This window comes from Anabrus simplex, chromosome 12, assembly GCF_040414725.1.
Source record: "Anabrus simplex isolate iqAnaSimp1 chromosome 12, ASM4041472v1, whole genome shotgun sequence".
NCBI classification, from domain to species: Eukaryota; Metazoa; Arthropoda; class Insecta; order Orthoptera; family Tettigoniidae; genus Anabrus; species Anabrus simplex.
In genome coordinates, this window is record NC_090276.1 from 91,588,812 (window position 1) to 91,610,370 (window position 21,559).

General features: G+C 38.0%; 1 protein-coding gene across 1 annotated transcript in view; it reads right to left on the minus strand.

The window, feature by feature from the left end:
* Positions 1-11,859: 11,859 nt before the first annotated feature.
* Positions 11,860-21,559, minus strand: part of LOC136884330 (EEF1A lysine methyltransferase 2) — a 41,900-nt gene continuing 32,200 nt past the window's right edge. The window contains exon 5 of the mRNA XM_067156428.2: positions 11,860-12,045. Coding sequence (XP_067012529.2) covers positions 11,948-12,045 — 98 coding nt within the window. The 3' untranslated portion in view covers positions 11,860-11,947. The remainder of the gene's footprint in view (positions 12,046-21,559) is intronic.

Genomic DNA, 21,559 nt, shown 5'->3' on the forward strand with positions numbered 1-21,559 from the left:
ATTCCTACTGACGTCATTGTAATGCATGTTCATTCCAGTTGGGAAAACCACTAAGACAGTCTTTCTGAGGATGTAAAAAGGCAGATGGAGAGTGAGTGTCTACCATTATAATGAAAGCTCCCCAATCTGATTGTGACTGATGGTATGCAACCGGGTCTACCATTACAGTGAAATATGCCTAACTCAGTCTTCATATGAGAAAAGATATTTGGTGACTTCCCCGTCGCGTTTCTAGGGTAACGCTAAGAACTACGCAATTTCATATAATCTTGCTCACAACATGTACACTACCTAACCTAGAATTCTGTATACAATGTAGAATTCCGTAGCGAAGCACGGGCACATCAGCTAGTGAATTTATATGTTTAAAATAACATGTCCAGACTGACTGACTGACTGATTGACAGATTCATCATTGCCAAGCCAAAACTACTGGACATAAAGAAATTGAAATTTTGGGGATACATTCAAATTAGAAGGTAGGTGCTCACTAAGGGAGGATTCTGGGATTATCCTTCGCAAAGGGGGTGAAAAAGTGGGATGAATTGTTCAAATGAGTATATGTATATCTCAAAAACTTAACAGTTTTAAAAATAAAGGAACATGTATTTTTCGTTTTTGAATGAACCACTAAAGGGGCAATAAAAAGGACTGAGAAGGGTGTTGAATTCTTTTTATTAGGATAGTGAAATCTCAAAAACTGAAGATTTTACAGAGGTGAAAAGTGGTATTTGGAGTCTCCTTTAGAAATAATCTTGAACAAAATAAGTATATTATTATCTAATAAAGTTACAAATAACCCATGTTATTCAGAGTTCACTTGTTCTGAATTAGTTTTAAAAATTGTTTCACATTCACTGTTTAAACTTTTCGAGGTTTCACAATACACAGGAATTACATATGATGGAAAGCTGCAAAACACTTGTCATGCAGTGGAACAGAGCACTTCTTACAGGCTTTCACTGTTTTGTTGGAGCATTGGGCACATCTTCTACGCAGCTGATCAGTGAGAATAATATGTTGAGCTGCATTGGTCCGGATTGGATCTTCAACTCTCCTTCTACACTGCAAATGTTGTTGGGGTCCGGGACTCAGGCATGGTTTACCACACATTGTTAATGAGGCTCGGACTACAGCTCTTCAAAATCCTTGAGCATCCAGGGACAACCCTATCCTTCTACTCAGAAGCCAGGCGTTGTTCATCGACACATCAAGCAACCACAAAATAATTGGAATGTACCATTTTTTTTCCTCTCATGGAGATCCTGTAATTTGAAACGTTGTTACCCAGCTGGTCAACACCACCCATTCCCTTGTTATATTGAGAAAACAAAAAGGGTTGACTCACTTCGATCTTCTTCCTTTCAATGTAGGAATATCTCTTTGCTCGCTGAAGTGGTAGTACCCCATATTCATTAGAGAGCATAGTCACAACGTTATTGTCTTTTCACTTCACTGCAATTATGGCACTGTCTTCATCCACATGAGAATCATATGTGCCTCTTGCTTCTTTTCCTAATGTCTCAGCATCTGTCAAAGGACATTTCTCAGTTCTGTTTTCTCTAATGGTCCCAGTTCCATGCAATCCCCTCTTGCCAAGCTCGGTAAGGAGCCTAACGGAAGTGAAGAAATTATCAAAATATAAGGAGAATGTTGCGTTAGGTTAATTGGCTTGCAGAACATCACAAAATCCAAGAACAACAGACTCATCTAAGTTAGTGGCATGTGTTGTCGCGTCTCCAGTCTTACGACCCTGATAAATATCCATGTGAATACCATATCCATTAGGATTTGCTAAAACCCATGCTTTGAATCCAAAGCGCACTGGCTTGTCTCGTATAAACTGCTTGCAGCCATGCCTTCCAAAATAGGGTATCATGCATTCATCAGCTGAGAGATCTTTCTGGATGGGAAAGTTTTTTAAAAAGGACTCATTCAAAGAATTTAGCATAGGTCCGACTTTACCCATCTTGTCTCCTGCAGGAAGATTACTGTTGTCTGCTACATGAAGATATCGGAAAATTTCTTCAAAACTGTTACGTCTCATTGCATTTGACACTAAATCACTATGTACATCATTCTGTGTCTCCCAATACATTCCTCGTCTGGGCAGTACTGCGTAACCACTTAATAACAATATACCAATGAATGTATGCATGTGCACAAGAGACACTGCAAAAGTTGGATTATTCTTAGAAACTGCATACATAACCGTGTGCTTCACTATATCAAGGATAAGTTCGTCATGTAAGTATAGTTTTTTAAAAATCAGCTGGGTGACTTTTTTCACTCACAGTAAGCGGTGGTACACAGCATGGTAGAAAGTTTTTGTGGGGAGCAGTTATGGAATCCCCTAATTTCCATATCCTATTTGTTCCTACCTTTTTTGGATGCTGGTGCATTGGTCCCCCTTTGGATCCTCATGTACCTGTAAAGACAGTCTCTTCGTCTGACGAAGGTGCTGCGAAGCATGGAGGAATATTTTCAACAGTTTCATTCACACCACTGATAACAATTTCTGCAGAGGCTTCCAACAGCCCACGACTCAAACGATCTGGGTCGTTGCATTCATCTTCTCCGGAGTCACCATCTGCGTCGACTCCCTGATCATCTGAAGGCGAGATGTAGATATCGATATCACCTGGAATATATTCCTCTTCTAGCAGTGCTATTACTTCATGAGTTGATAGGCCACTATAAACAGGAAAAGAAATGGATTGGAATTAGGTCAGTAAATACGGCATGTAACAGATGAGATATTCAGAATGACTGATATTTTTTACTATGAATTCCTAAATACAGCAGTGATCATAGAATTCATATTTCTAAAATATTTGTTCTAATCTTACATACATGCTGCAATTGTGTAATAATGATATGGCATGATAAGAGTGCATGATATTCATAACTTCCCAACTTCAACAAAAATGTTACTTTTACATCCTGCCCACTGGGTCGTTTTCGACCCATCCATAATTCGGCCATTAAACCATACGATGTGCAATAGATTTTATATATGCTAAATGATCTCAGTAGTATAGAAATGCAAAATATATTATTCAATTATATAAGACTTAAACAAGTTCAGCTGTACTTACGTTTTTCTGAAGCTCAACATGCTGGCTGGAGAAGACTTTTCGACTCACCAACACACTTGCACATCTAGCTCAAGAATGAAAATTGCCTACAGTGTACCAAGAGTGACAATGTGTGAAGTGCATTATAGAGTGTGCAGCGGGTAACAAACGTCAACAATGGATATACAGTTACTAATATAATTTTAAAGTCACTAGGTCGTTTTTGACCCAGTGGACATTAATGGGTTAACAACAAAGGCATACGTATTTCTTTGTTTTCAACAAATTTACTTAAGGGGGGGATGAAGGAATTGAAAAATTAGTTGAATTATTTGTATGAGGATACTTATAACAAAAAAAAAAAAAAAGATGTTACAGACGTGAAAACTAGTATTTTAAATCTCCTTTAAAAATAAAGAAACACACACTTTTTTTGTTTTTGGAAAATCAACTTAAGGGGGTGGGGGTTAAAATAAGGAAAGGAGTTGAATTTTGTTAATGAGGATACTTATATCTCAGAAAATGACGATGTTACAGACAGTTGGAATTTTGAATCTCCTTTAAAATTAAACATGTATTTATTGTTTTTGGAAAATCCACTTCAGGGGGTGAAAAGAATTGAAAAAGCGGGTTAATTTTTAAAATGAGTACCGGTATATCTACAGTATATGTAAAAAACTTAACATGTTACAGATGTGAAAATTGGTAATTCGAATCTCATTTTAAAAGTGGAGAAACATGCATTTTATTTCTTTTTGGAAAATCCACTTAGGTAGGGGTGAGGGTAGATGGGTGAAGGAGTGATAAAGGGGTTGAATTCTTTTTATGGGGTACTTATATCTCAAAAACTGAAGATGTTACAGACGTAGAAATAGGTATTTGGAATCTCTTTTAAAAATAAAGAAACTTTTTTTTTTTTTTTTTTTTTTCAGAATTGAGAGAAGACTGTTTCTCACATGTACAGTTCTATGTCAGATGGTCATCTTAGCCCCAAAAGGCAATACCACAAACGTTGTTTACAAAGAGTTTCTGGGGTAAATGAAACTCAACTGAGTTGATGAGTTTTTGTACTTTATGGATTTTCAGATAATGTGTTAGTACATTACCGAGCAACGATTACTTTTAACAACTTATGAAATCCATGCGAGCGAAGCCTCGGGTAACTGCTAGTAAAATCAGCCATAACATAACATAATCAACTAAGATCTACTTTAAAATCAATTTATTCTATCTTAAATTTTCACCAATTGCTTTTAATTTTATACAAGTGTTCAACAAATTATTTATAGATCTCCAAGATGGTGACTTATTTTAGTGTATGTTGAATATTAGATCATAACTATTTTCTAGTATTATGCTATCTATTTTTGTAATATGTATGGTCAATTAGTTTTTTAAATGTTTTAAGACCTTATGGATGATGCCTTAATATCAATAGGCCAAAACTAGAACCAAGATTAAAATCAATTGAAGTAGGCCTACTGCCTGTATATTCTATTGATTAGGTGGATTACCTCATTTGTCTACAACAATTATACTGCCATCAATACGCAACATGAAAATTATAAACTTTGGTATCAGAATACTCAAAGCCTAGGGAGTCCTTAATTTTCATGCCCTTCGTAGACTTTGTCTTTCTTTGACAGATACCTTCATTTGTCGAGGTAATGGACCACTTCCTTTTTTTCCTCTGATTAATGTTAGTGTTAAAACAATAATCACCACCACAACTTCCTCTTAAAACAATAATCACCACCACCACCACCACCACCATGCGCTTTGCCCTTATGCAATCACCTAATCTCATCCTTGGGATACCATATTTTTAGGTAGCTTGTCTAATGGATAATTTTTGCATCTTAATATCATCATTATACAATATCAAAGCCATTAATGTTTAATAATAATAATAATAATAATAATAATAATAATAATAATAATAATAATAATAATAATCATCATATACATACATACATACATACATATATACATACATTATCATTATAGACTGTTATGCCTTTCAGCGTTCAGTCTGCAAGCCTCTGTGAATGTACTAAATGTCGCCACAATCATCTATTTGCAACCAGTGTTGTAGCCTCATTTAGTTCTATACCACTTATCTTTAAATTGTTAGAAACTGAGTCTAACCATCGTCGTCTTGGTCTCCCTCTATTTCTCTTACCCTCCATAGCACAGTCCAATATTCTCCTAGGTAACCTATCCTCCTCCATTCGTCTCACATGACCCCACCACCGAAGCCAGTTTATGCGTACAGCTTCATCCATCTAATTCATTCCTAAATGAGCCTTTACCTCCTCATTCCGAGTACCCTCCTGCCATTGTTTCCACCGGTTTGTACCAGCAATCATTCTCGCTATTTTCATGTCTGTTACTTCTAACTTATGAATAAGATATCCTGAGCCCCCCAGCTTTCACTCCCGTAAAGCAAAGTTGGTCTGAAAACAGACCAATGTAAAGATAGTTTCGTCTGGGAGCTGACTTCCTTCTTACAGAATACTGTTAATCGCAACTGCGAGCTCACTGCATTACCTTTACTACACCTTGATTCAATCTCATTTACTATATTACCATCCTCGGAGAACACACAACCTAAATACTTGAAATTATCGACCTGTTCTAGCTTTGTATCACCAATCTGACATTCAATTCTGTTGAATTTCTTACCTAATGACATCAATTTAATCTTCAAAAGGCTAATTTTCATACCATACTCATTGCACCTATTTTCAAGTTCCAAGATATTTGATTGCAGGTTTTCGGCACAATCTGCCGTTAAGACCAAGACATCAGCATAGGCCAGACTGCTTACTAAATTTCTACCTAACTGAATCCTTCCCTGCCATTTTATACCTTTCAGCAGATGATCCATGTAAACTATGAACAGCAAAGGTGAAATATTACAGCCTTGTCTAACCCCTGTAAGTACCCTGAACCAAGAACTTATTCTACCATCAATTCTCACTGAAGCCCAATTGTCAACATAAATGCCTCTGATTGATTTTAATAATCTACCTTTAATTCCATAGTCCCCCAGTATGGCGAACATCTTTTCCCATGGTACCCTATCATGTGCTTTCTCTAGATCTACGAAACATAAACACAACTGCCTATTCCTCTCGTTGCATTTTTCAATTACATGGCGCATACCGAAAATCTGATCCTGACAGCCCCTCTGTGGTCTGAAACCACACTGGTTTTCATACAACTTCCCCTCAACGACTGATCGCACTCTCCCTTCCAAGATGCCAGTGAATACTTTGCCTGATATACTAATCAATGAGATACCTCGATAGTTGTTGCAATCCTTCCTGTTCCCTTGCTTATAGATAGGTGCAATTACTACTTTTGTCCAATCTGAAGGTACCTTACCAACACTCCATGCTAATCTTACTACTCTATGAAGCCGTTTCATCCCTGCCTTCCCACTATACTTCACCATTTCAGGTCTAATTTCATCTATTCCTGCTGCTTTATGACAATGAAGTTTATTTACCACCCTTTCCACTTCCTCAAGCATAATTTCACCAACATAATTTTCCTCCTCCCCATGAGCTTGGCTGTTTGCAACACCACCAGGATGATTTCCTTTTACATTGAGAAGATGTTCAAAATATTCCCTCCACCTCTCCAGTGATCCCCTGGGATCTATTATGAGTTCACCTGAATTACTCAAAACACTATTCATTTCCTTTTCTCCTCCCTTCCTAAGATTCTTTATTACTGTCCAGAAAGGTTTCCCTGCTGCTTGACCTAGCCTTTCCAGGTTATTACCAAAATCTTCCCACGACTTCTTTTTAGATTCAACAACTATTTGTTTCGCTCTGTTTCTTTCATCTACGTACAAATCCCTGTCTGCCTCGGTCCTTGTTTGGAGACATTTCTGATGAGCCTTCTAATTATGTTTACAAGCTGCTCTCACTTCATCATTCCACCAAGATGTTTGCCTTTTCCCATCTTTACAAACAGTTGCTTCTAGGCAATCCCTTGCTGTTTCTACAACAGCATCCCTGTATGCCACTCATTCACTTTCTATATCCTGAACCTGCTTACTGTCTACTGTTCGAAACTTCTCACTAATCATGTCCATGTACTTCTGTCTAATTTCCTCGTCCTGGAGATTTTCTACCCTTATTCGTTTGCAGACAGATTTCACTTTCTTTACCCTAGGCTGGAGATACTTCGTTCACTACAGATCAGACAGTGGTCTGTATCATCAAAAAATCCCTGGAAAACTCTTCCATTCCTAACAGATTTCCTGAATTCAAAGTCGGTTAAGATATATTCTATTGTGGATCTGGTACCTTTAGCCTCCCATGTGTAGCGGTGAATAGCCTTATGCTTGAAAAATTTATTCGTAACTGCTAAACCCATACTAGCACAGAAGTCCAGCAAACGCTGCCCATTTCCATTGGCTTTCATATCTTCCCCACATTTTCCAATCACCCTTTCATATCCTTCAGTTCTATTTCCAACTCTCGCATTGAAATCGCCCATTAGCACTATTCTATCTTTGCTGTTGTAGCACTTAGAGCAATTAAAGCCACAATCACCCCAAGTGACAGCACAAAAGTTCTGACCATGCGGCCAAGGCACAGATCAGAATAATGGAAACGTGCAAGACCAACACATAAGAAAGAAAAGAGAACAGAAACTCACCATATGTTTAACCGGTGACACCAGAGGGGTGGATTAAAAGTAGACCTGGTCATTTCAAAAATCCCCTTTTTAAAAATTTAAAAAAAAACACCACCACTTACTTGGAAACAAAGAGAGATTTAATGACCAACTTCAATTAACTTACAAATTAAAAATGTACATCCTGCCTGGAAAATTAAATTTTAAAGTTACTACTCAAAGATCACTAAACCCTACCGCTCACAAAGAAAAAGAAAAATTAATTAGTTTTTAAGGAATAAGGAAATTAATCAGACTGAATACAAAACTGAAATGCCTCTTCAACTCGAAGGTATCTTTAAATATCCAAAAATTAGCTTGACAAGTAGTTAAGTTTTATCACACATCTCTTTTCAACCAGGAAATCAATTTCACTTAAACAATATTTTGTTGATGCTGAAACTTTCTTTAGGTTTTTCTTTTAAAAGGAGCTCCTACAAGGATGAGGGAATTACGACCAAGTTTCCAAGAGAGTAATCCCAAAAATAAAAGAAAATAATAATAATAATAATAATAAGGACCGGGACACCGGGTAAACAATATGCCGGTAGGGAGAGAAAAATGCCAAAATCAACTAAAAGGAAACAGGTTAAACCAGCCACAAAGCGAAATTCGTAACAGCGCATCAAATCGTATCCATAAACATTCCTCAACAATCTCAACAACCATTTATTTCCATAGCAACAACCCGCGATATGTCAGTTACAGGAAAGGGCCAATCACGGGCCGACAATCAACAATAGGCGAAATACATGTTTAAAAACAAGATAAAACGGGACGCAGGAAAAAAACCCCACCCAAATAACAAGGAAATAGGAAATAAATTTCAATAAGGAAGACCGAAATGAAGTAGTACGGAAACAGAAAAAACGCGTAAATCCCACACCCTTGCAGAAATTTGCTCGGTAGGTAACCAAGGTAAACACGGCGTTTACCACCTAAATTTTAGGCCTAGAAGCCATAATCAAACATTAGGGTTTAAATTTACCATTACAAAGAATTTAAACAAAAGTTCTTTACAGCACACGCAAGTTCCTACTTAACAAAATTATTTACCTATACAGTAGTTTCTTTTAAATAACCCTAAAAAAAAGTTCAAATACCACAAGGTGAAAAGGTAATTTTTAGATGACGCAAAACTACATCGTGTCGTAGTACACACTTCACTTTTGAAATTTCAGTGTTTCGTCACACCAAAACGGTAATTGATGAGTAGGAAAAACACTTACAGTTCATGCTGCAGTAGTTGAGAGGTCGCTCCATCGTGTAGACCATACTTACTTATAGAAGAAGAAAAGCTTATTAAACATTACACATTCCAGGTGAGGTAATTTAAATTAAACGAAAACCTTGCAGTTCACTAGGGCTTTAAGCCCTGGCCAAGTAACTTCAGCCTGGGTCCATGATAATCTCACAATTCATCTTGCTAGGGAGAGAAGCACACCACACATCCATGCTGTTTAACTTACAGAACAGCAATGGCGATTCTTCCCAAGATTCATCACTCCACGGCCACTACGATAACATGCGCACTCATTCCAGTTAAAGAACAAGCGAGTGGTGGGATAGTTCATACATACTCCACTAGAATGCAGGAGAATACAGTAAGACACTGACTGGACTTACTCAACAGAAGGGCCTCGTAATAAGCTTTCCAGCGGATAAGTTTCCAGTTTATAAGATTTGAAAACAAGGGTATACTTGGCCTTTAATTACATAATGAATAACGAAGCGGCGGACCACTTTTAGGAACACAGATTTCAATAGCCGTGCGGCTAGTCCAAAAATATTTACGGAGAGGGAAAAATTAATACACTGGTAACACTGTTGACCCTGACCACGATGTCACTCAATGCTTCATAAAACCTGTCAACTTCATCCTCATCTGCACCCTCACATGGTGAATACACTGAGACTATTCTCGTCCTAATTCCTCCAATTGCCAAATCTACCCACATCATTCGCTCATTTACGTGCCTAACAGAAACTATGTTGCGTGCAATGGTATTCCTGATAAACAGCCCTACCTCATACTCTGCCCTTCCGTTTCTAACACCCGTCAAGTACACTTTATAATCTCCTATTTCTTCCTCGTTATCTCCCCTTACCCGAATATCACCTACTCCTAGCACATTCAGGTGCATCCTCTTTGCTGACTCAGCCAGTTCTACTTTCTTTCTTCCATAAGCCCCATTAATATTGATAGCTCCCTATCGAATTCCATTTTGTTCGCCAAGTTGTTTCCAAGGAGTCTTTCGCCTGTCAAATGAGAGTAGGACTCCATTACTCCCATAGGTCCGAGGCTTGCTTAAAATGTTCTGAGCTCGGTAAATTCATGAAGCAGGATGCTACCCTACTTACACATAGTCCAAGCGAGGCTCCTCTAATGGGTTATGGACCACCGGTGGATTGTATAGTCCTAGCCACCTGAGCTCAAGGAAGGCCATGACTCAGAATATGTCCGAGATGCCCACTCCCATTCCATAGCAACTGGTATCCCGACTCTCAGGACCACTTACTAGGCCACTCAGCCGTTGCCGATGGTTCATAATAATTAAAATCTTAATATCATCAGTCACAATTTTAAGGTGTCGATACTTGTTTCCCATCATAAAGATATATGCACTATGACATGAAATGTTGTTAAAACAGAGTTAGTTCAGCTCACACAATTCACAGAAAGTGCGCCAATTTGTTAGCAAGAATAGCGAGGCGGCAAACTCGGTATACGAACTGAATTACTTCACATCATTCCATCTCATAAAAAATCAAAGTAATCATTGCTACTGTTGCTAGCTAACAACAGTACCAGGAACTCTTAATAACAATTACATCCACGTACGATTATTAAAAGTTAGACAGACTCATTAATATCAGAGTTTTCACAGGCAGATATTCCATATTTTTGACTGCACCTCGAAAGTGTTGACTAAAGCCTATGCGTCAACAGTGTGTGCAGAAGTTGGATCTTGGAAACTTTAAAGGAATAATATAAATGTTTGATCGTAAGTATAACGAAGTGGGCAGTAATTGAGGAGTTTCCACAAGTAGTGACGGGCAGTCCCAGACCGGGTCATGTTGTCCCCACATTGTGCAGCGAACAGCGTATCGTAGACCTACAGGTAGATGGAGCTGAATATTGTTTGTGCTGAGTATGCGAACAGCCAACCATGGGCCTTCTCCATTCCATAAATATGGCTCAAAAAGCAACTAGACCGTTCATTTCCTTTGTTTCTATCGAGGCCGATGCAGTATAACATAATTATAAAGAATACACATTCTGGCATTGTATGCAGCAGTAATTACACAAATGGGTAGGCTACGTACAGAAACTGATGGCTACTGTAGGTGTACATTGTATCAGACCCCACATTCAATATCCATATGACCAGAACTTGTGTTTACTGATATTATGGTGACAAAGGAAAAAATTCCTTACAATGTTATAGAGTATTTGTGTCATAATTAGGTACATGACGGTGCAATGTGTGATTGTGTCTAATTGTACCCAAAAACTTTAAGATGAAGTCCAAAATGCAACGTAAGTCATGGATGTGGGATTATTTTGAAGATATGCTACATAGCACAGCTCGCTGTGTAGTTTGTTCAGAAGAAGAAAAATACGTCAGCAGAAATACTTCTGGGATGGTCCGGCACTTAAACACATATCTCTGAAGGGAAATCATCATAGAGAACACCTCCGGCCTGGTCTGCATCACAAGAAGCTATCCTGTTGACAACTGTGAGGTATCCAGATAGGTGTACATCCTATCTACAGTGTTATTAACAAAGTATATGGGGTTATTCAGCTAAGATGTCCACCTCAAATAACTCATGAACCGTTTAAGATACTGACATTTTGCTTTCACTTTTGTTAACGGTATTAAGGAGCTCGTAGTTCAACATGCAGTACTTTTTCAGGCCTTTGACAAAATTTATTGGCTCAAACACATTTCCATATGAGAATGTAATTGTGCGCAATAACTGTTGGTAATATACTATCAAGCTTAAGATCATAGTTACTGGGACGTCACAGATCACAGCACAGGAGAATCGGTCTCGAGTGAGAGCAATGCACAAGACGGCATAATGTTCGTGCTGTAGAGAGCAGTTTATTTATAAAGATACAGAAAATGAAACATGAATGTGTACAGTTTGGTTGATACCGAGAAGTGTTAGCTGTTCTTCTGGAAGACCACTGAGGAGACAAGACTGCCACTCTTCCCACCAAAGTTGAATTTTGGAGTTGGGATCACTTCTAGAACATTAAATTCTGAAACAAACAGAACAGAAAACTGAAAGCTTGAGGGAAGTTGAGTCTTCAAAATCTAAAAATGCTCCATTACACAAAATAATTTAGCAGAACAATGGCATGGTTTCAGGAAGCACAGATCTACGTAGGCAAGTCAATAAGGATCTGCAATTTTGCTCTAATTGTCTTTAGGTTGGCGTTGTGTGCTCACCAGCAGTTAGACGGCACCGTTGTTCACGTCTGTGGTAGGTTTCAGTGTTATCAGAAGGTACAGCTTGTGCTGTTGCGATGTAAAGACGGCCACGCCACTCTCTGTTTGCACCAAGGAAGAACAGCCTTCCTTAACCCGTTTTTTGTGGTCTGAGGGTGTTCCAGGAGCGGAAATTCATAGTTCAGCACAATGTGTCAAAACGACAGAACAAAGGGGCTATTTTAGTTAAGCACCTGCCCCACAGCCACATATTGCCTAGATCTTCCTGGAATCCTGCAGCTGCAGAGTTCCCAGAGTTGGTCGACAAACCCACCGCTCAGGTAAGTACCTCTTTGGAATATCTGTGCAGAGACTGTGGCACAATCTTTCTTTCTTTTTTTTTTAATTTTCTTTGCTATTTGCTTTACATCGCATCAACACAGATAGGTCTTATGGCGACGATGGGACAGAAAAGGCCTAAGAATGGGAAGGAAGCAGCCATAGCCTTAAAAAAGGTACAGCCCCAGCATCTGCCTGGTGTGAAAATGGGAAACCATGGAAAACCATCTTCAGGGCTGCCGACAGTGGGGTTCGAATCCACTATCTCCCGGATGCGAGCTCACAGCTGCGCGCCCCTAACCGCACGGCCAACTTGCCCGGTCAAGCCTTCTTTAACTTTTGGATAACTACCTACAGTATATTTGGAAAAACCTTACCAAATAGTGACAGACGAAGGCAAACAATTTCAGTCTGAATTGTTTCAAGCACTCGCAACGAACTGTGTAAACTAACATGGATCACATCGTATCACCCCCAGTCGAATGGAAAAATTGAGAGATTGCATCGTATACTCAAGACATGAATGAATGAATGAATGAATACTGATCTGCATTTATGGCAGTCACCCAGGTGGCAGATTCCCTATCTGTTGCTTTCCTAGCCTTTTCCTAAATGATTTCAAAGAAATTGGAAATTTATTGAACATCTCCCTTGGTAAGTTATTCCAATCCCTAACTCCCCTTCCTATAAATGAATATTTGCCCCAGTTTGTCCTCTTGAACTCCAACTTTATCTTCATATTGTGATCTTTCCTACTTTTATAAACGCCACTCAAACTTATTCGTCTACTAATGTCATTCCACGCCATCTCTCCGCTGACAGCTCGGAACATACCACTTATTAAAATTATAAAATTCTTTTATTAACAACCACCTACTCAATACAATATAATACACTCATTGAATTATAAAATAATCATGAGGTGTCTTAAAAAATGGCTTAAATAACGGAACATGTTTCGTTCGGCATTCGGAGTTCATCATTGATGTTTTACATTGTATACGTTTTTAATTTTATGCTAGCGCGTGAATGTGGACTAGTTCAACTTGTATTTCCTTCTGGCATTGTGATTCTCTCTCCTACAGAATTTGCAATTACCGGTGATCACGTCATATCATCCTTGGTTACGTCGTCAAGCGCCTTTTGACTGGTTCTATTTGACTCGTGCTGTTCAATCAACTCTAATTCAACTTTTGTTTTCGCACAATTGTAAGAACTCCAACGTCAATAATTAATCCACGCTTCACACATTGACATATATTTTAATTGTCTACAATATCTATTTTTGTTTTTTACTTTAACAACCCCATGATTGTTTTTAACTCCACAGACTGCCATCGTTCAATGTATTTCACCATAAATTCTTGCTGTTGATCTGTACATACTGTTACTAATTAAGTCTAATGTTATCATATTACTTTTTATTACGACATTGTTATTCTTTTAACAATTTTAATCACGTAAGTTCAGGGCCCTGACCTTAGTCTTTGTACAAACGGCTGATGATGTTCGCAATGCCGAACGAAACATGTTCCGTTATTTAAGCCATTTTTTAAGACACCTCACGATTATTTTATAATTCAATGAGTGTATTATATTGTACTGAGTAGGTGGTTGTTAATAAAAGAATTTTATAATTTTAATATATTATCCTCAATACGGTTCCATTATGAGATTAATTACATGTAACATACCACTTAATATATATGTAATAATAATAACGTAAACGTTTCCAGTTCAATACGGACCAAAAACATGAAATTCATAACCATTAACATACCACTTAGTCGAGCAGCTATTCCTCTTTCTCTCAATTCTTCCCCACCCAAACTTTGCAACATTTTTGTAACGCTACTCTTTTGTCGGAAATCACCCAGAACAAATCGAGCTGCTTTTCTTTGGATTATTTCCCGTTCTTGAATCAGGTAATCCTGGTGAGGGTCCCATACACTGGAACCATACTCTAGTTGGGGTCTTACCAGAGACTTATATGCCCTCTCCTTTACATCCTTACTACAACCCCTAAACACCCTCATAACCATGTGCAGAGATCTGTACCCTTTATTCACAATCCCATTTAAGTGATTACCCCAATGAAGATCTTTCCGTATATTAACACCGAGATACCTACAATGATCCCCAAAAGGAACTTTCACCCCAACAACGCAGTAATTAAAACTGAGAGGACTTTTCCTATTTGTGAAACTCACAACCTGACTTTTAAGCCCGTTTATCAACATACCACTGCCTGCTGTTCATCTCACAACATTTTCGAGGTCACGTTGCAGTTGTTCACAATCTTGTAACTTATTTATCACTCTATAGAAAATAACATCATCCGCAAAAAGCCTTACCTCCGATTCCACTCCTTTACATATATCATTTATATATATAAGAAAACATAAAGGTCGGATAATACTGCCTTGAGGAATTCCCCTCTTAATTATTACAGGGTCAGATAAAGCTTCACCTACTCTAATTCTCTGAGATCTATTTTATAGAAATATAGCAACCCATTTGGTCACTCTTTTGTCTAGTCCAATTGCACTCATTTTTGCCAGTAGTCTCCCATGATCCACCCTATCAAATGCTTTAGACAGGTCAATCGCGATACAGTCCATTTGACCTCCACAATCCAAGATATCTGCTATATCTTGCTGGAATCCTACAAATTGAGCTTCAGTGGAATAACCTTTCCTAAAACCGAACTGCCTTCTATCGAACCAGTTATTAATTTCACAAACATGTCTAATATAATCAGAAAGAATGCCTTCCCAAAGCTTACATACAATGCATGTCAAACTTATTGGCCTGTAATTTTCAGCTTTATGTCTATCAACCTTTCCTTTATACACAGGGGCTACTATAGCAACTCTCCATTCATCTTGGTATAGCTCCTCCAACCAAACAATAATCAAATAAGTACTTCAGATATGGTACTATATCCCAACCCATTGTCTTTAGTATATCCCCAGAAATCTGATCAATTCCAGCCGCTTTTCTAGTTTTCAACTTTTGTATCTTACTGTAAATGTCATTGTTATCATATGTAAATTTTATTACTTCTTTGGCCTTAGTCTCCTCCTCTATCTCGACATTATCCTTGTAACCAATAATCTTTACATACTGCTGACTGAATACTTCTGCCTTTTGAAGATCCTCACATACACACTCCCCCTGTTCATTAATTATTCCTGGAATGTACTTCTTGGAACCTGTTTCTGCCTTAAAATACCTATACATACCCTTCCATTTTTCACTAAAATTTGTATGACCGCCAATTATGCTTCCCATCATGTTATCCTTAGCTGCCTTCTTTGCTAGATTCAATTTTCTGGTAAGTTCCTTCAATTTCTCCTTACTTCCACAGCCATTTCTAACTCTATTTCTTTCCAGTCTGCACCTCCTTCTTAGTCTCTTTATTTCTCTATTATAATAAGGTGGGTCTTTACCATTCCTTACCACCCTTAAAGGTACAAACCTGTTTTCGCATTCCTCAACAATTTCTTTAAACCCGTCCCAGAGACTGTTTACATTTTTATTTACCGTTTTCCACCGATCATAGTTACTTTTTAGAAACTGCCACATGCCTGCTTTATCAGCCATATGGTACTGCCTAATAGTCCTACTTTTAAGACCTTCCTTTCTATCGCATTTATTTTTAACTACCACAAAAACAGCTTCATGATCACTAATACCATCTATTACTTCAGTTTCCCTATAGAGCTCATCTGGTTTTATCAGCACCACATCCAGGATATTTTTCCCTCTGGTTGGTTCCATCACTTTCTGAATTAGCTGTCCTTCCCATATTAACTTATTTTCCATTTTTTGGTCATGCTTCCTGTCGTTCGCATTTCCTTCCCAATTGACATCTGGCAAATTCAGATCTCCCGCTACAATCACATTTCTTTCCATGTCGTTTCCCACATAGCTGACTATCCTATCAAATAATTCTGAATCCACGTCAGTGCTACCCTTTCCTGATCTGTACACTCCAAATATATCAAGTTGCCTATTATCTTTAGAAATGAGCCTTAGACCTAGAATTTCATGTGTCTCATCGTTAACTTTTTCGTAGCTTACAAATTCTTCTTTCACCAGAATGAACACTCCCCCTCCCACCATTCCTATCCTATCTCTACGATACACACTCCAGTGCGGTGAGAAAATTTCTGCATCCATTATATCATTTCTCAGCCATGATTCAACTCCTATTACAATATCTGGTAAATATATATATCTACTAGCAAGGTACCTGTGCTTCGCTACGGTATTATACTGAAATTTATAATTGAATGCTTATTGTTTTAGATATATAATCCGCCAAAATTCGCGATCTGACATGTTTTCAGCGAGAATCCACCAAAATTCCCGATCTGACTCGTTTTCTATTAGATTACAGCATGTTTCCTCCCATTTTTCAATCTTCCTTTGCAGCAATCGATTTCGTACTTCCCGGGCTAGGCTCAGGTATTCTTCCCGGTCAGTTGGGTCCGTAAATCTTTGCCATACCATATTTTCCTATAAACATTTTTAATCTGGATAAAATCCTTCAGGAGATCCGGCGTGGTGTCATATTGGGTGCCTTGGCGGCACTGAACCCGCGGCCGGATTGCATTCTTAGTCATTACCCGTCCAGGAGCCGTTTCCAGCGCAGTCCGCATATTTGACGACGGTCCGGAACATCATCATTATTATTATTATTATTATTAATGTTATTCTTATTATTATTATTATTATTATTATTACTATTATGTGTTGCTGGGATGAATGATGACAGGGAAAACCGGAGTATCCGGAGAAAAACCTGTCCCGCCTCCGTTTTGTCCAGCACGAATGTCACATGGAGTGACCGGGATTTGAACCACGGAACCCAGCTGTGAGAGGCCGGCGCGCTGCCGCCTGAGCAACGGAGGATCCTTATAAGTACATTAAGAACAGTAAAATCAATTGGTCTCACCTCCTTTTACACCCCACCGCCGTTAGTTTTTACTGCCAACCCCCCCCCCACCAAAAAAAATTAAAAGAAGGCATGTTTCTTTATGTTTAAGGGAGATTCCAAACACCAATGTTCACGTCTATTACCTTCAGTTTTGAGATATAAGTATCCCTATAAATATAATTTACTTTTGTCACTTCATTTCAAACTACTCCCCCCCCCCCCCCCCAAGTGAATTTTCCCGCAAAAAATACTTGTTTCTTTAATAGTGAAGGATCTTCTAAATACCAATTATCACGACTATAACTTCTTCACTTTTAGATTTATGTGTCCTCATGAAAGGAATTCAACTCCTTTACACTCCCGCCCCCCAAGATGGTTTCCCCCCCAAAACGCGTTTTTCTTTGTTTTTAAAGGAGATCCAAATACGAATTTTCACGTCTGTAACAACTTTAGTTTTTATTAGATGTATATATTCTCATACAATTAAAGTCAATTAATTTTTCAATTTTCACCCCCTCACCCCGCTTCATTGGATTTTCCGAGAATACGTGTTTCTTTACTTTTAAAGCAGATTGCAAATATCAAATTTCACGTCTGTAACATCTTCATTTTTAAGATATCAGTAGCCTAATTAAAAGAATTCAACACCATTTTCAGTAACTTTTACACCCCCAAGTGGTATTTCCGAAAATTAAAAATACATGTTTCTTTATGTTTAATAGAGATAAAAATACCATTTTTCACTTCTGTAACATGTTAAGTTTTTTTAGATATACTGTAAAAATTCTCATTTTAAAATTTCACCCCTTTTGGGTTCCCCTTAAGTGGAGTTTCCAAAAACAAATCACCTATGTTTCTTTACATTTACAGGAGATTCCAAACACCCACTTTTTACGTCTGTAACATTTTACGTTTCCAAGATAATCTTTCAAAAAATTCACCCCAATTTGTCACTTCTGTCTAACCGCCATTAATAGGATTTTCCAAAAACTAAAAAAATACGTGTTTCTTTATTTTTAAAGGAGATCCCATATACGAATTTTCAGTTCTGTAATATCTTCCGTTTCTGAGATATATGTATCCTCATTAAAGGCATTCAACCCACTTTTTACCCTTTTACACCCCTCCTATTGGGATTTACAGGAAACAAAAAAATATGTGTTCCTTTATTTTTAGAGGAGATTCTAACTACCAATTTTTACATCTGTAAATTTTAAAATTTTATGATGTAGACACATTCATTTAAAAAAATTCACCCCCCTTTTCACCCCTCAATATTTGGATTTTCCAAAAACGAAAAAATACGTGTTTCTTTACATTTAAAGTAGATCCCAAATACCAATTTTCAGGTCTGTAATATCTACAGGTTCTGAAATATAAGTAGCCTCATTAAAGGCATTCAACCCATTATTCACCCTTTTACACCCTTCCTATTGGGATTTTCCGAAAACAAAAGAATACGTGTTTCTTTATTTTTAAAGGAGATTCTAAATACCAATTTTTACATCTATAAACTGTAACAGTTTTGAGATATAGATACACTCATTTTAAAAAATCACCCCCTTTTCACCCCCCCCCCCATTAATTGGATTTTCCAAAAACAAAAAAATACGTGTTTCTTTATTTTTAAAGGAGATCCCAAACACCAATTTTCAGGTCTGTAATATCTTCAGTTTCTGAAATATATGTAGCCTCATCAAAGGCATTCAACCCCTTTTTCACCCCTTTTCACCCCTCCTATTGCGATTTTCCGAAAACAAAAAAATATGTGTTTCTTTATGTTTAATGAAGATTCTAAATACCAATTTTTACATCTGCAAACTTTAAAAGTTTGGAGATATAGATTCACTCATTTTAAAAATTCACCTCCTTTTCACCCTCCCATTAATTGGATTTTCCTAAAACAAAAAAATATGTGTTTCTTTATTTTTAAAAGAGATCAAAAGTACCAATTTTCAGGTCTGTAATATCTTCAGTTTCTGAGATATAAGTACTGGTATACTGATTAAGGGCAATCAACCCATTTTCCCCATTTTCACCCCTCCTATTGGGATTTTCTGAAAACAAAAAAATACGTGTTTCCTTATTTTTAAAGAAGATTCTAAATACCAATTTTTACATCTGTAAACTTTTAAACTTTCGAGATATAGACACACTCATTTTAAAATTTCACCCCTCTTTTCACCCCCTTAGCGAAGGAATATCCAAAAATCCTCTCTTAGCGAGCACCTACATCTTAATAGGAATATATCCCCAAAATTTCATTTCGTTACGTCCAGTAGTTTTGGCTCTGCGATGATGAATCAGTCAGTCAGTCAGTCAGGACAAGTTATTTTATATATATAGATTAAATTACTTAATTCTATTCCTTTCTTTACAATACTTCTACAGTTCAACACTAACAATTTTATGTCATCCCTACTTGATTTCTAGTTCTCTGTTCCCTTATCACCGCTCCCTAGGTCATCCCGTTTCCTTGAATGTACCTCCCTATTACCCTTCCAAACAAATTTCCTAACTTATACGTACCACTGCGGTTTAAATGAAGGCCATCTGAGCGCAGATCCCTATCTCCTACCCACCCATTAGGATCTAGAAATTTCACTCCCAGTTTCCCCACATATCCACTCCATAGTCTCATTTAAATCCCCAATCACCCTCCAGTCAGTATCCCTCCTACACAGTACTCCACTAATAACAATCTCCGCATTCTTAAACTTCACCGTGCTGCATTTACCAGATCCCACACATCTCCAACTATGCTGGTACTTATATCAGCTTGCCTTACGTTGTTGGTACCAACGTGAAACACTACCACCTTCTCCTTCCCCTCCTCCCTCTCTTCTACTTTCCTCAACATCTGCCTCAACCTAATTCCTGGATAACTTTCTACCCTGGTTCCCTTTCCTCCACACACTTTCCCCACGTGTCTAACAATGGAATCCCCCATGACCAGAGCCTCAACCCTACCCACCTCATTTGATCCCCTCCCCTCCTGGTCAGCCCTGTCTTTCCTGATAGCTGCAGAAGCTACTTCCTCCTCCCTTTTCTCCTTCCCATGACCCTGTTCCGTCTGTCTTTTCCTATCCTCTACTCTACATATCCCTTCCTCCTACTTCCACACATCTCAGCAACAGTTCCCTGTCCCTCATCTTCCCTCTGTTGTTCTACCTGGAGTGACTCGTACCGATTTCGCACAGACACCTGTCCTGAATTCTGATCCTGAATAGAGCCCTTAGCCTACAATCTCCTTCCCCTTAGAACATTAGACCACCTGTCTTCTACAACTTCCCCCTTTCCTTCCCCTCCCTCTTGTACACCTACTGTAACCTGTACATTGTTTGAGGGAGTCCTATCTTCCTTCCTGTCTTCTGTGAGAATCCTAATTATCACCCTCAATATTTCCAACTCCTCCCTCATACCCCTCAATGCCTCGCCACACCCACAGTTCGTACACTTGCGCTCCTTAGCCATTCTTTACGGAAAAAATGAAATTAAAAATAAAATAACTTATTTGCAAAAAATAAATGAACGGAGGGATATTTTGTCTGGGATAGTACTTAAAGATCACACAATAAGGTAATTAATATACGACTACACTATAATACTACTTAGTTGTACTCTATTTTTTATCCTACAACCCCTAACAGGATAAAAACTGCTGTTAATTACTGAATATCAAAAGTAATACACAAGAACTACACAATTCCAAACTGCAATTGGATGGTGTTATGCATCAACTGACCAAGCGCCAAAATCGATTTTTTTAGATTATTGCACCATCTGGTAGCGAAAGGTGTAAACTTTACATAGGTTATGGTTCGGACTTTTATTCTCAATATGATTTCGCAGGAAATGCATTTTGACCAAACGCCAACCTCACAATCATTAAATTGAAGTTTTGCATCAAGTGACCAACCACCATTTCTGAGTCTGAATTACGCATCAAATGACCACACGACACGCGTGCAGTCACTTGGTCGTATGATGCTAAATGTGGATTCCCGTGTCGCAGATTCACGAGCAGGTTTTCTTCCTTGTTACACAGCTTTCGAATTTGC